Source organism: Pan paniscus, chromosome 19 (genome assembly GCF_029289425.2).
Source record: "Pan paniscus chromosome 19, NHGRI_mPanPan1-v2.0_pri, whole genome shotgun sequence".
NCBI classification, from domain to species: Eukaryota; Metazoa; Chordata; class Mammalia; order Primates; family Hominidae; genus Pan; species Pan paniscus.
This window is the reverse complement of record NC_073268.2, coordinates 33,208,350-33,229,540: the sequence shown is the minus strand read 5'-3', so window position 1 is coordinate 33,229,540 and position 21,191 is coordinate 33,208,350. Positions and strand designations below refer to the sequence as shown.

General features: G+C 35.6%; 2 protein-coding genes across 18 annotated transcripts in view; one reads left to right on the top strand and one right to left on the bottom strand.

Annotated features, from left to right (window-relative positions):
- NF1 (neurofibromin 1) overlaps nt 1–21,191 on the top strand; it is a 278,753-nt gene that overhangs the window by 157,144 nt on the left and 100,418 nt on the right. For 12 of the 17 annotated variants that reach the window (XM_034943231.3, XM_034943230.3, XM_003811979.7 and 9 more), the window contains 6 exons: nt 723–785; nt 6,145–6,303; nt 6,833–6,930; nt 8,170–8,316; nt 9,511–9,657; nt 12,949–13,059. In XM_034943231.3, coding sequence (XP_034799122.1) covers nt 723–785; nt 6,145–6,303; nt 6,833–6,930; nt 8,170–8,316; nt 9,511–9,657; nt 12,949–13,059 — 725 coding nt within the window. The remainder of the gene's footprint in view (nt 1–722; nt 786–6,144; nt 6,304–6,832; nt 6,931–8,169; nt 8,317–9,510; nt 9,658–12,948; nt 13,060–21,191) is intronic. The other 5 variants (XM_003811980.6, XM_008964356.5, XM_055101324.2 and 2 more) reach the window with 1 other exon arrangement.
- Nucleotides 19,738–21,191, bottom strand: part of OMG (oligodendrocyte myelin glycoprotein) — a 31,301-nt gene continuing 29,847 nt past the window's right edge. Inside the window, exon 3 of the mRNA XM_003811982.5 lies at nt 19,738–20,489. The gene's annotated coding sequence lies outside the window, so the exon portion shown is untranslated. The remainder of the gene's footprint in view (nt 20,490–21,191) is intronic.

Here is a 21,191-nt window from a genome sequence, read left to right as displayed (position 1 = left end):
TCTGCAGTTTCTTCACTTTAATAATATTAATGCTTCTTACTAGTTGAGCTGATAACCTTCTTCTCCCAAATGTTGCAGAGCTTTTAACCTCCTCTGATTAGAACCATTTCAGGAAGTAGCCTGCAAACATTGAAAAATATGTGAAATGTTAAGAGTAATCTTTTTTAGAGAGAGAGGTCTTTAATTCAGAATTTCTGAAGTGAATTTTTATATTTATCCATATAATTTTTATTTCTTTATTCAGTAGGATCATAATTAAATGCCAGGTGTTGGAAAAAGAACTTAAAGTCAATTGAAGGATACACAGAGAAGAATTTTACATACCAAGAAAAAATTATGTAGACACAAATGTTTTTAGTGTGTGATCTACTTGTAATGAATATTTTATATTACATTTCTCAAAAGCTAGGAATTAACCAAAATGTAAATATTTAATATCCTCAAATTCACTTGGAGAGAGTTTTTCTGTGATTCATAGCCAGAAATAGTAGACATGATTGGGTCTCAACATTTCTTGCTGTTTTAGTGCTTGGCTTAAAAATGTAATAAAAATTAAAACCCAGAATTAAAATTCATTCCTCAAAATTCAGTTGATTTCTAATTTTTTGTTGATTCCATTTGTGTTACATTTTATGGTGTAATTTTATGTACAAGCCAACATTGTTTTTGTTGCTGTATGTAGTCGGTGCTGTGACTTGTTTGTGCTCATCTCTGTTCTGTAGGCAACTTGCCACTCCCTACTGAATAAAGCTACAGTAAAAGAAAAAAAGGAAAACAAAAAATCAGTAAGTTTGGAGAACTTTTTATTAGCTGTTTCTTTCAAAGCAAAACAAAAATCTTTTGCTGTTTGTTAAGAATATCTTCACTTCAGCCTATTTGACCTTCACTGTAAAATCATTCTACTAATTCTGGCACAAAATAGCTTTCATTTCAATTAACCCTGGAATTAAGTTACATTGAAACATTCTCTGTGTTCCTTTGGTTTGATTTATCCCAAAGGCAATTTGTGGGCATTTGTTGCATTGGATATCCTTGGTCTAATTTTATTATTGTTACTTTTTAAATTATAAATGAATGCAAAGAAACTTAATTTCAAGGCCTTAGGAAACGCTGACTGTCTTCATTCTTGCTTCTTGTTTGAAGGTAATGTGAGTGGTTTTTTTCCCCAGAGATGACAGTGTTTCTTAATTGTTAGAAGTATATGGTGGGAAAGAGTCACTTTCTAAATCTTACTTAAAAGTTGCTAAATTTTATTTTTTTACTCTTCATATTTTTATCTAGGCAGTCTCAGGCATAATTTAGATATTTGTGCATAGATTATAGAAATTTTAATGGTAAAACTACTTTTACCTCAAAAAAATAAGAGGTAAATGATAAGATAATACTTTTGAGATAAAAGAAAACTGAGTTCATACTTGTAGAAAAACACATCATTCTGCAAACATAATGTGAATATACTATCTGCTTCTATGAACTTGCCTTGATTTATTTAAAAGGAAGAAAATTATGAGAGTCGTAATTATTTTCTTCCAGTGAATGGAATTTGTCCAAAATATAATATGCATTCATTTTACATTTGCCATTATCTGTCACAGTGACTTATCAGGCTGAGCCCTGTCTTTGTTCATATAATCCAAATGATTGTAGAGTAAGATGTAAAGAAAACTAAGTAGGTAGTTTTCTTAAAAGGGTGTAATTTAGAATACAGTGTTCATCTGGTTTCATCTTTCATTCCTTATTTAAACTTTACATATAATAAAAGCTGGGCACAGTGGCTCATACCTGTAATCCCGGCACTTTGGGAGACCAAGGTGGGAGTATCTCTTGAGCCCAAGAGTTAAAGACCAGCTTGGGCAACATAGCGAGTCGTCTCTACAAATAATTTTTTTTTTTTTTTAATTAGCCAGGCGTGGTGGTGTACTCCTGTAGTCCCAGCTACTCGGGAGGCTGAGGCAGGAGGATTGCTTGAGCCCAGGTGGTTGAGGCTGCAGTGAGCTGTGATTGTATCACTGTACTCCACCATGAGTGACAGAGTAAGACCCTGTCTCACACACACACACACACACACAAAACGAAAAAGCTTTACATATAAGTTTCTAAGCTGTACATATAAGTTATCTAAGCTTTAAATATAGATTTTTAAAATTCAAATCAAAATTTAAATTTGTAGACATATACTTTTGTTGTGTCCATTGAAGATTTTATTTTTGATTATATTAAGTAAATTTGACTAGCTATGATCAAATTGATTGGATTATAAAGACGTTTCTAATGCTTCAGCCTTCTAATTCTCAGCATATGTGAGTTTAACATAATGTACACCATCATTGTTGAAATTAATTTGCTGCTTCTAACACTCTTGTTCAGTGTTATACTAATGCCATTTTGTAGTGTATCACATAATTAAAATTCAGGCTTTCTGTGTTTCTCTAGAGCATGTTTTCTAGCCTTTCTAACACTGCTTTATTTATTAAGATTATGTCTAAAATTGTTTCTTGAAATGTTTTTTTTTCTACTAGAGTTATTTTCAAAAAAATTTTTTTTAATTTCTGGGTAACGCTAAGTTTTGGAATGTATTTCTCAGCACAGGTAATATGAGCTCCTCATGGAAACAAGGGGAATCTAATTGGTAATTCGAGATATTTTAGAGTACATTCCAAAGTATGAAGACAGTATACTCATAAATTTAAAATGTTGTTTTATGGAGTTGTGTGCCTTAACAAAACCTAATGATATTTAATAGCAAGCTGACTTTCTTTTTGGGTGTATATGTCATGGATTGGAATATGTAAAATATAGAGAGAAGATCTGGCTTCTAGTATATAGCTGTGTAGTCACATTACAAATAACTGTTTATTATTCTCAAATATATAGTGTATAATGAGGTTTATATAATGAGGTTTACTTTGAAAGTTAACTGTCTGCCTAACTCAGGGAGAATGCAGTAACTAAGTATATATGGGTAGTAATGCTCTTGCTGCAGTGTAGTTTATGACTACATGCATTCGCGTTATGTAGTCAGCTTCTACCAAGAGAAGAAAGGGTACATTTGGCTGATAACTGGTCTCAACACACAGACTGGCCCAAGTTTGACCTTTTATGCAGAATGTCTTTTGGATCCAAATTAGATTTTTATGGATTAAAAAAAACACTAGAGCATGTATGTATTATGAGGTAAAATTACATTGATGTCAATTAGTGGTGAATGAAAAAAAAACAGTCCTTTTATAAGTCGACTTACAAAACTTGTTATGTAGCATTTTTATTGGTTTTTAAAATCAGTTTTTAGTTCCAAAATTATATTGATTCTGCCATCAGTGATACATATATTTATATGATACATGAAACAGTATGTGTTCCTGAGGTGTCGATATTTTGGGTTTTGACATGAATTATTTTTAAAGATGTGGAAGATGGTAAAAGTGTAGTACTTTTCGTAAAGTTTACAATATGCTTTTGGGAAATCACTCACTTTTTCATTAAATTCTGATGCTGAGTACCATTAAATCAGGTGTAAATATGAGTCACATTTTAAAACTTCTTTGTCCTAGAGAAAACCGGTAAATAGCTACTTTCAAAGAAGTATTTTGTCTAATTGATGATAACCATTACAAATTTCCTTGTTCCTTCTCCACTCCCAGTGCTTCATTTTACTAGCATAAAAAATAAAACAGTATTTTGAAAGCTCTCCATGTGTTTCACAGCAGGTTAACATTTTATAAACTAACTGGTTCTTTGAAAATTAAACTATGGGTTTTAGTTTTGTAAAAACTTTTAGAATTTTAATGAGTTAAACGTATGAGATGCTAATTCTTTTAAAATAATCTATTTTAAAATAATTATAAAGCAGTTTTTAATCCTTTTCCCTCCTGCCAACTCACTCCTTAAAGGCTTTAAAATGTTATAGGTTTCTTTTGTCTGCCTTTATCTATTTATTTATTTATTTATTTATTTATTTATTTTGAGACAGTCTCTCTGTCACCCAGACTGGAGTGCAGTGGCACGATGGCTCACTGCAACCTCCACCTCCTGGGTTTAAGCGATTCTCCTGCCTTAGCCTTCCAGGTAGCTGGGATTACAGGTGTGGCTCCACCATGTCCAGCTAATTTTTGTATTTTTAGTAGAGATGGGGTTTTGCCATGTTGGCCAGGCTGGTTTCGAACTCCTAGCCTCAAGTGATCTGCCCACCTTGGCCTCCCAGAGTGCTGGGATTACAGGCGTGAGCCACCACGCCCAGCCAGAGAATTGTCTAAGATTAAAATTTGGGAGTTTTAGAAAACCACTCAGTAGCAATGATGGTCTATTAATATTCTAAAATTATGTGAAGAATTTTTTGTGTGTGAATGCATACATTCATTTTTCTAACCTTTATCAGATTTCAAAGAGGTTCCTCGTCCCCAGAAGGTTCAACACCGTACTGGAATAGTCAAAGCACTGGAATTTTTTCTTAATTTTACGTCTTTCTATAGTTTTAGCTAAAACTTCTGTATCTAATTCCAAATGTATATATTTGAGCTAAAAATAAATGGTATTTAGGTTTTAAAGCCATTCTAATAAAGCAGCTATATTTAGTCACCTTCATCAGTTTCCCCTTATTTAAGGGTTAAGGTTGTTCTTCATGCAATAAACACTGTAACATAAAGAAAGCTTCCTGAACTATGTGTAGTGTAACTGAAGATGGAACTATATTAGTTACAACTGACCTCTTTTTATCACCTCTTACAAATATTTTCTCTAAAATCTAGTTTTTACTAACTTCCTGTTAGAGATTATAGAAAGCTATTTTGAGGTTATAAGCAGTGATAACGCATTTAAAATGTGGACTGCATGAAGCACTACATTGAACAAGATGAAGTGAAATAATCCCCATTTTTTCCAGAGTTAATCTGGAGTCAGCCTGTCATAATTTGTGTCATAATTTCCTGTCATAAATTATGACAGGAAATATTTATTGAAGCATTGTGAAAAAAATAGCTACGTGATATTCCGCATGTAAATCTGGGTCCCCTCCCACGAATATCCTTTGAAATGAAGGTTTATCCTTGAAATCACAGAATATTGAGTGGAATGCTACAGTTTTGTAGTCACTGCTACTTTAAACAGCAGTTTAGCCACACTAAGCAAGAATAGCTGTAGAGATTAAAATGTTACCTTAAGTGTTCTTTAAAAATGAGCATATATAGTATATATAAAAATGTAAATTGCAAAATATAATTTTCATCTATAACATGATTTAAAGCAGGGGACTCTGGAAAGGGATGGGAGCTGAACCAGTTTTATAGCACCCTTCCCGAGCTAAGGTACCTTTTTATCTTAATGTAGAATGTTTTATAAAGGGAAAATTATCCATTTTAAATATTGGGTTCACATTGCTTTTCAGGCTGGACAACCATTTCTTGAGTTCTTAAATTATTTTTATTTGACAGAATTATAAATTGAGGTAGACATAGGGGTTCTCTCTTCTGGTGAGATCCTTTTTTCTTTTAGGTCCCCAAGAATTCCCATCCCTCCATGGTTTAAATAATAGGTAGGTTCTTGTATTATAAAGGAAGCTGTGAAGAAAAGGAACTGGCAGTAACATTTCTTGTAAGTAAGTTTTTTTTTTTTCTCAGTAAGAATCTAAGATTTTATTTTGTATATGGCAAGCATTTTTTCTTAAATTCAGTTGTAACTGGTACACAACAAAATGTAAATATGTACTATCAGGTATAGGATGTTTTGGGGGTGTGCTGTTGAAAATTTAGTTTCACGTTATAAAGTTGACCACACTTTCATGTCTGTTAATCTTAGTAAATTATGATCATCTTTGTGTGAAAAATTTGGTCTGCTTTCATTACTCATCAAACATGCAGTATAAGTGATGATACAGTGAAGATCTTTTTTCAGGTTTCTTCTACCCATCTCATCCATGAGGTTTTTCTTTCCTCTGAGATACCTTAATTGTACTTTAATATGATATAAGACTAGAATTGAGAGGAAACTTTATTTTCTCGTGTTTTGGGAGAAGAAAAAAATAGAAATATGTCATTCATGAGGACTGATTGATTCAGAGTTTTTGTGCAAAGTTTGACCTTTGAACTCTTTGTTTTCATGTCTTTATATTAATTCAAACCTTATACTCAATTCTCAACTCCTTGTTTTTAGGTGGTTAGCCAGCGTTTCCCTCAGAACAGCATCGGTGCAGTAGGAAGTGCCATGTTCCTCAGATTTATCAATCCTGCCATTGTCTCACCGTATGAAGCAGGGATTTTAGATAAAAAGCCACCACCTAGAATCGAAAGGGGCTTGAAGTTAATGTCAAAGGTGAATTATTTTGATAATCTAGCTATCTTAAATTCCCCTTCCAACTAAATTTTCAGCTTTTCTTACAGTACTTCCTCTTACATTTATATTTGAAATACCCTATGGTTTTCAGTTATGTGCTTTTGTTTTATTTGTTTATATTACAAAGGAATTCATTAGTTAGGTACCTGATGGACCTTATTTTCATGATAAAACATTTTATTATAGCAGATGTCTTGTGTTATGAAGATCATTTTTTGCGTAATCATTCTAGACATTCTGAAACAGACTAGAATGTAGACTATAGGATTTTTTATTTTAAAAGTCATTAAACATTTTTAATATGTATTTTTACATGTAAATATAATAATTATATTTGGGAAGGTTAGAAACACTACCTAAAATAATTTATAGAATGAGGAATGTTTGATTTTTAAGTACTAGCAGAAATTATATCAATGAGAAAATTCATGTTTTTAAAGAATGTCTTAATGTATAGACTTCATACAATAAATAATCTGATTATTTATAACCCTGTTTTATTGTGTAGATACTTCAGAGTATTGCCAATCATGTTCTCTTCACAAAAGAAGAACATATGCGGCCTTTCAATGATTTTGTGAAAAGCAACTTTGATGCAGCACGCAGGTAATTTTCTTGCCACTTACTCAGTTGCTCTGTTTGAATCAAATATTTTCGGTTTCACATAAATCCATGTACCTGTTTTACATGAAGTTCCTGTGTAAGTTTTTTTCTTTTCCTGCTCTAGGTCAAGACATAGCTTGTCTTATTTTATTTTACTATAAAAGACAGTCATGAAATACATTAATATTTTTTATAATTTGGTAGTGACTTTCATATTTGAAAACCAAGAGGGATTTTTGACATGTCTAATTAAATAAAGGATTTGAGGATGGTACAATATGTGGACAAGGAAGAAGTAGGATTCTTTTTATTTAAAACTAAAACCAAATTGGTATCAATAATACATAACAATGTTTAATAAGGTTTTTTTGATGTTAGAGTATTTGTGATACTTAAATTTGGAAGTGTATCTAAACTAAAATGTTATTCTTTAAACCAAGTAAAACAAACACATAAGATTTTGTTTATGAGGAACTGAACTTTATGATTTTAGAAAACTTTTCTGCTAGATTTCTATAACTAGTTATTTCACTTTATTTCTCTGAGTTATTGGTCTATCTGTAAAGTAGGGATAAACTCTTTGCCTGAGTTGTTTTTAGAGAAAAAAATGAGATAATTCATAAGAAAGCGCTTTGTAAATTTATGTCTGGAATTCTGCTTTTCATGCAGTGTGAATCTAATTGATCCTCATCATCTAAGCTAGTCTTGTACAACTCTCTCTTCCAGTTTATCATCATTGTAGTTGTTACTGACTTTTTTTCTGTTAGAGAAATTGGAGTTGAAAAGGTATATTGCTGAATGACAAGCCATGTTGGAAAGAGAGTGAATGTCAGCATAGGATTCATATTCTGGCACTCTGTGTACCCATACAAAGTTAAAAGGATCAAAGTTTTAATCCTGGCTCTGACCTAGCAGGCTATATATCTTTGGGGAGGTCTTTCGTCTGGACCTTCATTTCCTTATCTGTAAAATACTAGCCTCTTTCCAAAGTTTCATCCATCTTAATTTTGTTGTTGTTTAACTTCAGAGCCTACTTTGAAGCTGAAGCCGGGTATCAGAAATGGAAAGCCAACTTTCTCCTTGTCGTTTTTGCTTTGTCTAATGTCAAGTCACATTGTGGGAACAAGCCCTCCATATTTGTAATCTCAGTTACTTCACAAAGTTACTTCATATAAATTTAATTCAAACATAAGTCTGGGTGTATCTGGTGTTGAAAATTCTAATGACTTTGCATTTTTGAAGGTTTTTCCTTGATATAGCATCTGATTGTCCTACAAGTGATGCAGTAAATCATAGTCTTTCCTTCATAAGTGATGGCAATGTGCTTGCTTTACATCGTCTACTCTGGAACAATCAGGAGAAAATTGGGCAGTATCTTTCCAGCAACAGGTAAGATTTCTCAGTCATGGGGATAGTGAACACTCTCCGTTTAAATTTAGATTAATACAATTATTGGTCATGAATAATGCTTTTTACTTTGCATCTTCTTGGACTAAGAATTATGGTTTAGAAAGAGAAAGATTCTTTTTTTCAAAAAAATACAAACAAAAGGTTAAGTCGTATTAAATAATCAACAAACCTACCTAGGTTCCAGTGGTCATTATTATTATTTTTTTGTCAGGTTAAGAAATCACAGATTTGCTCTTTGGGTTTTTATGGCTTGCAGATTGTTATAGATCCAAAGAAGTTCAGATTAGCGTTGGCATTTGACTCTGAAGAACAGCCAATTCATAGGAATTCAGTAATTAAAATATTGTCAGTGTTTTAATTCTATGATAAACTCATTCGTGATACTCTAAGTATATGCAAATAAAGCTTTATATAGAAAATACCGGCCTGGCACAGTGGCTTACACCTGTAATCTCAGCACTTTGGGTGGCTGAGGCAGGCAGATCACCTGAGGTCAGGAGTTCGAGATCAGGCTGGCCAACATGGTGAAACCCTGTCTCTACGAAAAATACAAAAATTAGCTGGGCATGGTGGCAGGGGCCTGTAATCCCAGCTACTCGGGAGGCTGAGCCAGGAAAATCGCTTGAACCCAGGAGGCAGAGGTTGCAGTGATCCAAGATCGCACAATTGTACTCCAGCCTGGGCCACAAGAGCTAAACTCCATCTCAGAAATTAAAAAAAAAAACAAAAAACTTAAAAATCGAAATTATTAATTTGGGCATTGTTTCATTAGCTCTTATTAGTCTCTTGTGTAACATAAATTACTTGCTGTCCCATCTAGTTATATAAACTTGTAAAGGGACCAAATTCCTATGTATGAAGAGTTCCTTACAAAGGAAGAATGAGTCCAAATTATTTTTAAATGCCAATAAAAATGATTAGCACATTCACGGGAAAAGTAGTGGACTGTGAAGCTAAGGGTAAGCAATTGGGAGATGGGAGTTTAAATGACAGGGCATTTTAATCTTTTATGAATTATTAATGGATTGAAGTAGACATGGTCCTGAGGTCTTTTTGGTGCTGTTTACAAATCAGCTGACAGTAAAAGGAAAAGCAACCAGTTACAAGTTAAAGAAATGTGTAGTGCTAAATGTGAACTGCTAATTTTTTTTCTAAGTAGTTTGCTGTATCTAGGGATCATAAAGCTGTTGGAAGACGACCTTTTGATAAGATGGCAACACTTCTTGCATACCTGGGTCCTCCAGAGCACAAACCTGTGGCAGATACACACTGGTCCAGCCTTAACCTTACCAGTTCAAAGTTTGAGGAATTTATGACTAGGTAAAGTACAACCTTGAAATAGTTGATTGCTTTCTTTTTGGTTGAGAAGGAGAGTTTGCCACCAGGCCACTTGTTAGATATGATAGAAGACTATGAGGAAAGATGTATTTAATAATCACGTTGCCATGTTTGGGGAATCCAACTATATATTATTTATATATATAGGGTGTGTTTTATTTTATATGTTGATTGTCATAACAATAGTAACAAATCATATTTTATCATCTTGCTTTCATAAGTTTTCACATTTAATACTTACCAGGGAGTGAAGACAACATTATTTTCAAATTATAGTTAAGGAAAATGCAACTCGATGTGAATAATTGACTTGCCTAAGATTCCATACCTGATTCATAGGTCTTTTGGTTTTAAGTGCAGGACTTTTCTACTACACTGTAACATTTTTCAGAACCCTCATAAAGGTTAATGGTTTTAAATTATTTCAGATTAAGGTTCAGAAAATATAGTATACTTCAGTATTGCTATAAAATTTCTGTGGACATTTGTTTGAATCCCATTTAGTGGGATTTAGTTTGTGAATGAAAAGATCCTCATTGTTAGACACTTACTCTGTGATGATACAGTGAGAGTAGTTTGCTGAATCTTTTAAAGTACCTTTCACAGGACTTTATGCTTAGTAAGTGCTCCTTCGTGTCTGTGATTTGAGTGCTATGTTCATAGTATGTTCCAAAACAGAATAAAACAGAATCTGATGATGAGAAGTTAAAGATTTGTATATAATATGCCTTGAATTGTAAGTGCCTGTTGTTAGTTGTATTACTTACAGGTCATGGTTTTGTACATATAACTCCAAACCATTGATACTGTTAAAAGAATATATGAATATATGAAAGAATGTATAAACATAAGAATGTATGGGTATATAGTGTCCTTTCCAAATTAATTTTTATTTTTAGCTCTACTAGATTTTTTTTAGTGTAACAAATGTTTATTCCTATGTAATTAAGGGCATATTTTCCATACAGACTATTCACATTACCTAATTGAAAATTATATACTACAAAAATATAATACTATTTTTAGGCCAGACATGGTGGCTAATACCTATAACCCCAACATTTTGAGAGGCCAAGGTGAGAGAATTGCTGGAGGCCAGGAGTTCAAGACCAGCCTGGGCAACATAGTGAGACCTTGTCTTTATTAGATAGATAGATAGATAGATAGGTAGGTAGGTAGGTAGGTAGATAGATAGATAAGATAGATAGATTGGGCACAGTGGCTCATGCCTGTAATCCCAGCATTTTGGGAGGCCAAGGCAGGAGGATTGCTTGAGCCCAGGAGTTTGAGACCACCCTGGGCAACATAGCAGGACTCCATCTCTACAAATAATAAAATATTAACTAGGTGTGATGGTACGCACCTGTGGTCCCACCTACCTGGGAGGCTGAGGTGGGAGGATTGCTTGAGGATGCAGTGAACTGTGATTGCACCAGTGCATTTCCAGCCTAGGTGACAGAATGAGACCTTGTCTATAAATAAAGAAATAAGTAAAAATATAAGTAAAAAGAAATATAAGTAAATATAAATATAAATAAATATAAATATAAAAATGAATGAATCAAAACAGTTTTTAAATTTGACATCACTGAGGACATCCTAGCCATTTTTCTAGAAAAATATTTTTATTATTCCTTTTTTCTAAGATCCTACCTTCCCTTACAAAGCAATCTTTTGTGCTTTTGAAGATTAAGTAATCCAATATATATAATATACTTAGCACAGTATCTGGTACTTGTAACGTGATTAATAAATGTTGGATCTTATTTTTGTTCTAAATTCCCACTGATGCTCTTGGAGACCCATTTTCTTTTTTTAAAAAAAAATGAAGGTAGCTTTATAATATTCTCAGTTATTTAAAAAATTATTAAATTACTTGATATAGAAATCTAAAGAAAGTTAAAAAAATTAAAAATTGTTTATCCTCCCTCTCAGAATACCTCACTTAACGTTTGGTGAATAGTCTCCCAGTCATTTATCTATGCACATGTACATTTGTTTCTCCTATCAAATGATATCTAGGTTGTTTCCATTAATATTTTTAAAATTCTGACCTGGTACCAGCAGCATGATGGGCTGAGCTAATGCAATCTCTTCCCAAGACATAAGGCTCATAGAAATACTAGGTGTAAAAGAAAATATGTGTACTTAAAAAAATTTAGGCCGAGTGCGGTGGCTCACGCCTGTAATCCCAGCATTTTGGGAGGCCGAGGTGGGTAGATCACCTGAGGTGAGGAGTTCGAGGCAAGCCTGGGCAGCATGGCGAAACCTCATCTCTACTAAATAAATAAATATATATATATGAATTAGCCAGGTGTGGTGGTGGGCACTTGTAATCCCAGCTACTTGGGAGGCCAAGGCAGGAGAATCATTTGAACCCGGGAGGCAGAGGTTGCAGTGAGCCGAGATTGCGCCACTGCACTCCAGCCTGGTCAACAAGAGCGAAACTCCATCTCAAAAAAAATAAATAAATAAATTTATAGCTGAAGCTAGTTTCTAAGCAAATTACCTAGCATACAGTCAGTATAAACAGATAAATGGAAAATATGAAAGAGGTTAGGAGATGCAGAAGATAAAATGAGGAGGTTCAAAATATGTCTAGTAGGTGTTCCCTAGAAACTGAGCTCAGTGAGAATGGGAAGAAGTAATATTTGAAAGGCTAATGGATGTATGTTTTCTAGAGTTGATGAATGACATGAATCTTGAGGTTGAAGAAGCACACTGAGTCTTGAGCAAACTATATAAAAATTAAACCAGGCTTTAATACATATGGGAACATAATATATGATAAAGCTGGTATTCAGAATCGAGATTAGGATGGACTTTCAATAAATGGTTTTGATAAAACTGAGTAATGATTTGGAAAAATATTTTCATACCATTTATGATAAACTTCCATAAATCAAAAAAAATGAGCAAAGCAAGGCCTTTTTCATCCATTCAAAATCCATAAACTAGAAAAGATTGATAAAATGAATTATTTAAAAAATCATAAACTTCTATCTGGGACAAAAATGTCATGAGTAAAACCAATCCTATGGTTAATATTCTTGCCCAGTAGTTCTCTTAGAATAGTCCTAAAAGTGCTTTTGTGGTTCAAAGAGTAATACCTTGAAATTTTTGGTGCATGTTGCCAAATTACCCTTTAGAATGCCTGTTGCTTTTAAAATATTTTTTCATTTTAGTATTTTATTGTTTATCCAATTACAGACTTTTTTACATACTCAGTAGACAACATAAAGCCTCATAATTACTCTGTTATTTTTCTTTTAGGCATCAGGTACATGAAAAAGAAGAATTCAAGGCTTTGAAAACGTTAAGTATTTTCTACCAAGCTGGGACTTCCAAAGCTGGGAATCCTATTTTTTATTATGTTGCACGGAGGTAAGAAATACTATGTTTTGGGTCTCTTAACAGAATTTTTTAAATTATAGCAAATATAGAGAGATGGCAAGTTTGGTTTTTCCCAGTTGACTTAACAGGAATTGAAGACAAGTTTACTTGGGAGCATATAGCAGGGTAAATAGCCTGCGTTTCCTAAAATGATGGTCGGTATCTAGTAGCTACTTTTCATACTACCCATTTCATATTGCTTACTCTGTCCTACATCATTTTTTAAAATACTGCCTGCAATGGATTAATTACCAAGAGTTAAAAACCCACAAAGAATCTTTTGTTTTCAAGTATATTCTGATTAAATAGTACTCACAACATGATAACTGGGAACTTTTTTTAAAGGAAGAAATAAAACTATAAGAGCCTATTTCTGAGAACTTTTAAAAATATGCTGTGTAAGACAGCATCAGGATGATTTATAAATAATTCAAAGGAGTGGTGAAAAATCTCTATGAAGATGGTGCAAGGGGTGGCCTGGAAAACGGTGCTTGTTCATGCTGCCCTCAGTTGAGGCTAGTTCCTAGAAAGCCTTTCTGGAAATGTTGTGAGCTCTTCCTTAATAATAGGTATGATGCTTGCCTTGCTTTCCCTACCATTGTCTTTTCTTTTTTGCTTCATTTTACCTTCCTTTTGAAAACTCAATCTGTGACGTTATTTGGTCAGTTTTACTTTTTCCCATTTACCATGACGTACATTCATGGTAATTGAGCCTTAGAGACAACATGATACATAGAGAAACCACTGACTTTGGAATCTCAAGGACCATGTTTAGACCTAGTTCTGCTACTCATTAGTTATAGACTTAATCTTTACCAGTTTCCTGAATTTAACAGTATTTAACATCCATGACCATTAAGTTACTAGACTTACATTGTTAGCTTGCTGGCCACAGGTGGCAGTGTGTAGGAAACAAATCAAGGTTGAGAAATAGTAGAGAGACGGTGAAGGAAGATCAGTGGAAGATGGGAAACTTGTCTAATAGGGTCATTCAGATAGCCTTAAGACCAAGAAGTCCAAAGGACTGGAGTATTAGGGAATCAAGAAAGTAAGAAAATTGCATTGAACCTCCCACCACCCCCCTGCCCTTTAACAACTCTAAGTAACCCCTGCTCACCTTCCCATGAAAGGCCTCTCTCCAGCTCTCATCTCAGTTGCCATTTCTAAATTGCCTAAGATCATTTTAATTTTCGTTTGCGTTTGAGATGAACCATATTTGTATTCTAACCCCAACCTTTAATACAACCAGGATATTTTTACTTTCCCGTTGCTGTCTAAGTAAAAAGCAAACATTGGTAAGGGAGGTAGAAGATGTGTTTCCCCCTCTTCTTTAAAATCTTATTAGTTTACAAATAGCAAAGATTTCTGGAAAACAAAGCTGCGTTTTTTTTTTTTCGGAATCAGAAACTGTTATATTTGTATTCCTTCTCTGTGGTGATCTAGAAAAAACTAAAGGAAAGATTGGACCTGCTGCAGATCCCTTAGTGAGATTCAATCAGTTTGGTTTCCATGAAACCTATTGAGTCTTGTGGCCTGAGAATGCTAAGAATTCTCAGCTCTGCTGCTTATTAGCTGCATAATCTTTTTTTTTTTGAAATGGAGTTTCACTCTTGTCACCCAGGCTGGAGTGCAATGGAGCGATCTCAGCTCACTGCAACCTCCACCTCCTGGCTTCAAGTGATTCTCCTGTCTTAGCCTCCCAAGTAGCTGGGATTGCAGACATGTAGAACCATGCGTGGCTAATTTTGTATTTTTAGTAGAGATGGGGTTTCACCATATTGGCCAGGCTGGTCTTGAACTCCTGACCTCAGGTGATCTGCCTGCCTTGGCCTCCCAAAGTGCTGGGAATTACAGGTGTGAGCCACTGCACCTGGCCTTAGCTGCATAATTTTAGATAAGTTTATTTTTCCAAATCTGTTGCTTCATATGTTAAAGCTGGGGTATGTGCTTATAAAAACTGTCTACCTCTCCTATGAAGTGTTTTGTGACCTATAAAGTTGTGTAAGGAGTAAATTTGAGATTTTCTTTTTTTCTTTCATTCTTTTTTTGGGGGATATGGCACTGTCAGTTTCAGATTTTCAATCCTTTTAGTTTCTTACTTAGACCTACTGGAGCTCCTCCTGACCTTCATTTTCACCTGGTGTGAAGCCTAGCTCCAAGACGGATGAGTACACAGTATATCAGAGCAGAGCATCCATTTACTCCATTATGAAGGTCTTGTCTGTCTGTATGCCGTCAGTTTTGTCAAAGAGCTCTTGGGTTTGACTTCTCTTTTGATATTCCTGTGTTTCTGTGGCTTAGACTACTATGTATTAAGTAATGCTTTTTGAATTGTGGATTTTCTGATTTCCTTATCGATGGTCCACAGACGTTTCAGACTTGAAATGTCCAAAACTTTGATATATTTGATATATTCAGTATATCTTCAAATCAACCTCCTCTTCACACCGTATTTCTGTTTCTCAGTACCATCATCATCCCTTCTAGTTCCCCATCTAGAGACCCTAATCATTTTAAATTCTTTCCTCTTATTATCTTTCTCATTGTTAGTCACCAAATCTTGGTTTTACCTGTGAGATCCTGGGCAATCAGTTAAGTTGTTTTAGTTAGGCTTTTATTGCAAAGCAGTCATTTGTATTTTCTCAAGGATAGTTTTTAGGAAAAGCATGAATTAGCGCAGAGCCTACCCAGATATAGAGAACTAGATGGCTGTGGTGCTGGAACTGGCTATGCTCTTTGACTGTCTCTTGGTTTTGTGTTCAACTCTTCCTCATGATTTTCATCTTTCTGTATCCTTTCAGCTTTTGCCCCAGATAGTAACCCGTTCATTATCTCAGTACTGCACATCTGAAATTCCAGAAAGAAAATATGATTCAGCTAAAAAGTATCTCTGCTTGGCAGAAACTTTAATGTTAGGTTCTGGCCAGCCAGTTGATTACTGGCTGCCCCTATGTCCAGTATGTGCTCCTGGCCCAGCAGTCATGTGATTCAAAATGTGACCACTTGGCTGGGTGCAGTGGCTCATGCCTGTAATCCCAGCACTTTGGGAGGCTGAGGCAGGCAGATCATGAGGTCAGGAGATCAAGACCGTCCTGGCCAACATGATGAAACCCCATCTCTACTAAAACACAAAAAATTAGCCAGGCGTGGTGGCACGCGGCTGTAGTCCCAGCTACTCGGGAGGCTGAGGCAGGGGAATTGCTTGAACCCGGGAGGTGGAGGTTGCAGTGAACCAAGATTGCACCACTGCACTCCAGCCTGGTGACAGAGCAAGACTCTGTCTAAAAAAAAAAAAAAAAAAATGTGACCACTTGGTGCTGTTTCTTCATCAGGGGCTGTTCTTAGGTATGTGTTTTAATTTTTTTTGTTTTGTTTTTGAGACAGGGTCTCACTCTGTTGCCTAGGCTGGAGTGCAGTGGCACTACCATGGCTCACTGCAGCCTCTAGCTACCAGGCTCAAACAATCCTCCTGCCTCATACTCCCAAGTAGCTGGGACAACAGGTGTGTGCCACCACAGCTGGCTAATTTATTATTATTATTTTTTTTGTAGAGATGAGGTTTTGCTGTATTGCGCAGGCTGGGCTTGAACTCCTGGGCTCAAGCAATCCTCCTGCCTTGGCCTCCTAAAGTGCTGGAATTACAGATGTGAGCCACCACACCTGGCCCAATTTTTTTTTTTTAGTTGGACCTTAATGGTCTAATATTACTATTACGTACCTTGGCAATGTCTTTCGAAACCATTTTCCCCCACTGCCTTGCTGGAACTCTGTGTCTTACCTATACTAATGTAGCATTATTCTCCTCCTCCTTCATCACCAGTTGACTACTTCTAGGTAATCTTAACATTTCTTCTGGAGCCAGTTTCCAGTAGAAAGCTTGTCTGTCCCATTGACTCCCTGTATAAAGTCCAAGTTCTGTAGTCAAACATGCAAGGTAATTTTGGCCTAATGTACTTTTCTAATCTTTTCCTTCTATTTCATCCAATATACTTATGCTCTTGCCCCGTGGTAAGGTAGCATAATACAAGGACATTGTTGCAACATTGTTTATATAGTGGCAACAAAAAGGAAAACAATAGAGTTGTGTTTCAAAAGGGGAATTGTTGAATAAATGATGATACATTTACATTAGGGAATAAGGCAATGTGTTAATTTTGCTTGTTACAAGTGACAGAAATGCAATTCAAATTTATGTGTGCCAAAAAGGAATTTATTGACTCATGTACCTAAGAAAATCAAGAGATGTATTAGTTTCTTGCATGACTAGCTGCAGAGCTTTAAACAGTATCATCTGCAGAACATCTGTCTTCTCTGGCTCTTAACTCTACTTTCTTTGTGTCGGTTTTATTCCCAAGCAGCTGCTCCCTAGCTGTGGCTGGTAATGGTTTGTGTTCTCCCAGCTTAACAATCCCAGAGGAAAAACACCTCTTTCCCAGTTTTGTGGTTTCAGCAAAAGTGGTTGGTCTTACTGGCCTGGTGTGAGTCACATGCCATTCCTAAGGCAGTCACTATGGCAAGGGGGATGGAATTTCTTGGTTATCTAGGCCTGGATCATGTGCCCCTTCCTGGAATGCAGTGGTAAAGCCAGCCCTATCCAAATTGCATGAACTAAAAGGAGGGCATGGGGGCAGGGTTTTCACAAAGGAAAATTGAATTGCTGTTACTAGAATGAGGCAAAATGGATACTGGGCAGGCAGAAGTAGCAGAAGTCCTCTACATCCAGCTTTAAAAAGGCCCAGAAAGATGACTCTGACACTTACCTTACAAGGTACACGACAGTGTGTGTGTGCACCTGCACATGTGTATGTGTAGACTGAGAAATGTATGAAAGTATACATATTAACTGTTCACATTGCTTATCTCAGAAGTGTGATTGGAGGAGATAGAGGACCAATTTAATGTTTCTGTTATCTATCTCTATGTTGTTTGGCTTGCCAGGAGCATATATTGTTTTTGTAAGAATAATTAAAAATATAAAACCCCAAAGTGGCCAGGCAAGGTGGCTCACACCTGTAATCCCAGCACTTTGGGAGGCCAAGGCGGGGAAATCACTTGGGCTCAGGAGTTTGAGATCAGCCTGGGCAGCATGGTGAAACCCTGTCACTACAGAAAAATACAAAAATCAGCCATACATTGTGGCATACACCTGTAGCCCCAGCTACTCAGGAGGCTGAGGTGGGAGGATCACTTGATCCTGGGAGGTCAAGACTGCATTGAGCCGAGATCACACCACTGTACTCCAGCCTGGGCAACAGAGTGAGGCCCTCTCTGAAAGAATACATTAAAACAAAACAAAACAAAAACCCCAAGTTACAAAGAAGAGTTTTCCTCTTAGGAATATTGTGATACCTGGCAATTGCTTTTTGGGTGGTAGTAGTAAATAATGATAATAGCTAACATTTCCTAAGTGCTTTCTCTGCATCAGGAAACTGTGCATATTACATAATTTCTCATTTAATCTACATAATAACCTTCTGAGATATTATTAACAATTAATTGATGTACGTATAAACTGAAACCCAAACATGGCTATCAGAATGATCTGGAACATTAAAACAAACATATCCCCAGCCCCCATTTCCAAACCAAAATCTCAGGGGCAGGGCCTTATTTATATATTTAACAGGCACTCCAAGTGATTCATTTATTACTAAAGTTTGGGAATCTCACTGGGTCATGTACTTAATTCATGGTAGCACAACTAGTAAGAATCAGAATTGGGTTTTAAACCTAAGCCAAAGCTCTTAACAAATGCACTATTAATTACATGCTTATTACTATTATAATTGTATGCTTGGGTAAATCTTTGTAGATGAGCATGAAAACCTAACCAACAGTTATGAGATATATTACTCTGGGGAAAATAAGTTCTCGATTCCAGGCATCTGATTTACAAATGGTTTTTTGAAACATAAGAGTTTACTAAATATAAGATAATCTTGTCATTGGCGCAATATCATTATACATTACAAAGGTTAGCAGAATTGGCACCTTTTCTTAGCGAAATGACATATTACTATTAACACATTCATGAAATATGTTAATACAGATGAATGTGTTATTTTGTAAAGTGCTTTAGTTTATCAGATTAGCATTTTTTGTCTGTTTAATAAAAAATAAAATATAGACCGGGCATGGTGGCTCGCACCTGTAATCTCAGCACTTTGGGAAGCCAAGGCGGGTAGATCCCCTGAAGTCAGGAGTTTGAGACCAGCATGGCCAACATGGTGAAACCCCTCTACTAAAAATACAAAAAATTAATCGAGCGTGGTGGCGGGCACCTGTAATCCCAGCTACTCTGGAGGCTGAGGCAGGAGAATTGCTTGAACCCAGGAGGTGGAGGTTGCAGTGAGCTGAGGTCATGCCATTGCACTCCAGCCTGGGCAACAGGAGTGAAACTCTGTCTCAAAAAAATAAAAATAAAATACAAAAACAACTTCCCCCATACCACTCCTTATCCCACACCCCCATCCTCTATCCCCTATCCCCTATCCTTCATCTCTCTGTCACTGTTGCTCACTCGCTCTCTCACTCTCATGTGTGTGCTCTCTCTCACATACACCACACACACACACACACCCCACCTACATAATTTCTTCTCTTACACCTTTAATATAAATATCTGAGTTTCGGTTCAGTTCTGCAAACATTTAAAAGGCAAACATGGTATTTTGCTTGTTTCAGCATTTAATAAGGTAGTACATACTTCTTTCATATGGAAGGAAAACATCATATTAAGTTAATATTTAAACGTACACAATTATAATTTGCAAAAAAAATCAAGATGATAATTTCTTAAATAGTAAATTGAAATAAATGATATTTTCCTAGCATGCTTGTCATTCAGCAATAATAAGAAACTGAGATAAGAATGCAGGCAGTTGAAGTTCACTTCAGCCTGAGTGCAAGTATACACAAAACAGCAAAAATATTACATAGAAAATAAGTGTTGTCCATTGGATTGAGTATGGTGCTACCATTTGTCACAGTGTTCATATTCATAGTTGTGGCTATCTTTGGGGTCACTGCTGTATTCAGACTTGTCTTGGAATTTGGAATCATCTAGGGATTTGAGGTCATTTTGAGATTTGGGCTTGTCCCAGGATTGGTGCTACCATTTGTCACAGTATTCATATTCATAGTTGTGGCTCTTTGGGGTCACTGCTCTATTCAGACTTGTCTTGGAATTTGGAGTCATCTTGGGACTCGAGGTCATTTTGAGATCCGGGCTTATCCCAGGATTGGGGTTCATTCTGGGATTGGTGCACTTCCTGGGATTAGGTCTGGTCCCGGGATTCAGGCTTGACGCAGGATTGGATACTGCCATAGAATTTGAGGTTGTTGATGTTGAAGTTTGTCCCCGGAATGTTAACAAACATGAAGAGCAGGCCAATCAGTGATAGCTTGAACATCATCCTCCTCTGTTTCACAATAATTATATAATTTTAATTGAACACTTGGATCACAAATAGGCAAGCATATATCCTTAATTGTGTTTATCAGTACATTTGTGTTATGTAAATGTTTGCTTTTTCACTATTAGTGAACAAATTAAAAGCTTCCCTTTCTTTGTTGTCAACATCTGCTGACAGAAGACCTATTTTCTATTGAGGGCTACCAACTGAAGGCAAAAACAATCCCAAGACTGAAAAAGAGCTTAATTGGCATTTTTCTATTTAAAAAAGGAAAAAAATAAAACTCTAGACATTCAATACAATAAATATGGGGGCTTGAGATCAGTATAGAGTAGGGTAGGGGCAAAGACTGAGAGGCAATTTGGGACAGTAGAGCAACAAAAGAAATAATGAAATAAATATTGGTATTTTCTTGATTTCTCATGACCTTTATTCCAACAATTTAAGGTTTTAGTTTAGGTCACAAATTAGGATATTACTTCTAAATATTTACCCAAAGACTAAAGAGGTTAAACCAAAGCATTTCCCCAGTGCTGGGATGAGGTTTTCTTCATTAACAACAACAACAACAACAATAACAAACTAGAGAAGTTCATAGTTTTAAGATTTAGAAATGAACAAAACCAACTCCTTCATTTTGCAAATGGGCTCAGACAAGGGGCATAACTTACCTGAGGGTGCATATCTAAAAATGACCCAAGCTAGAAC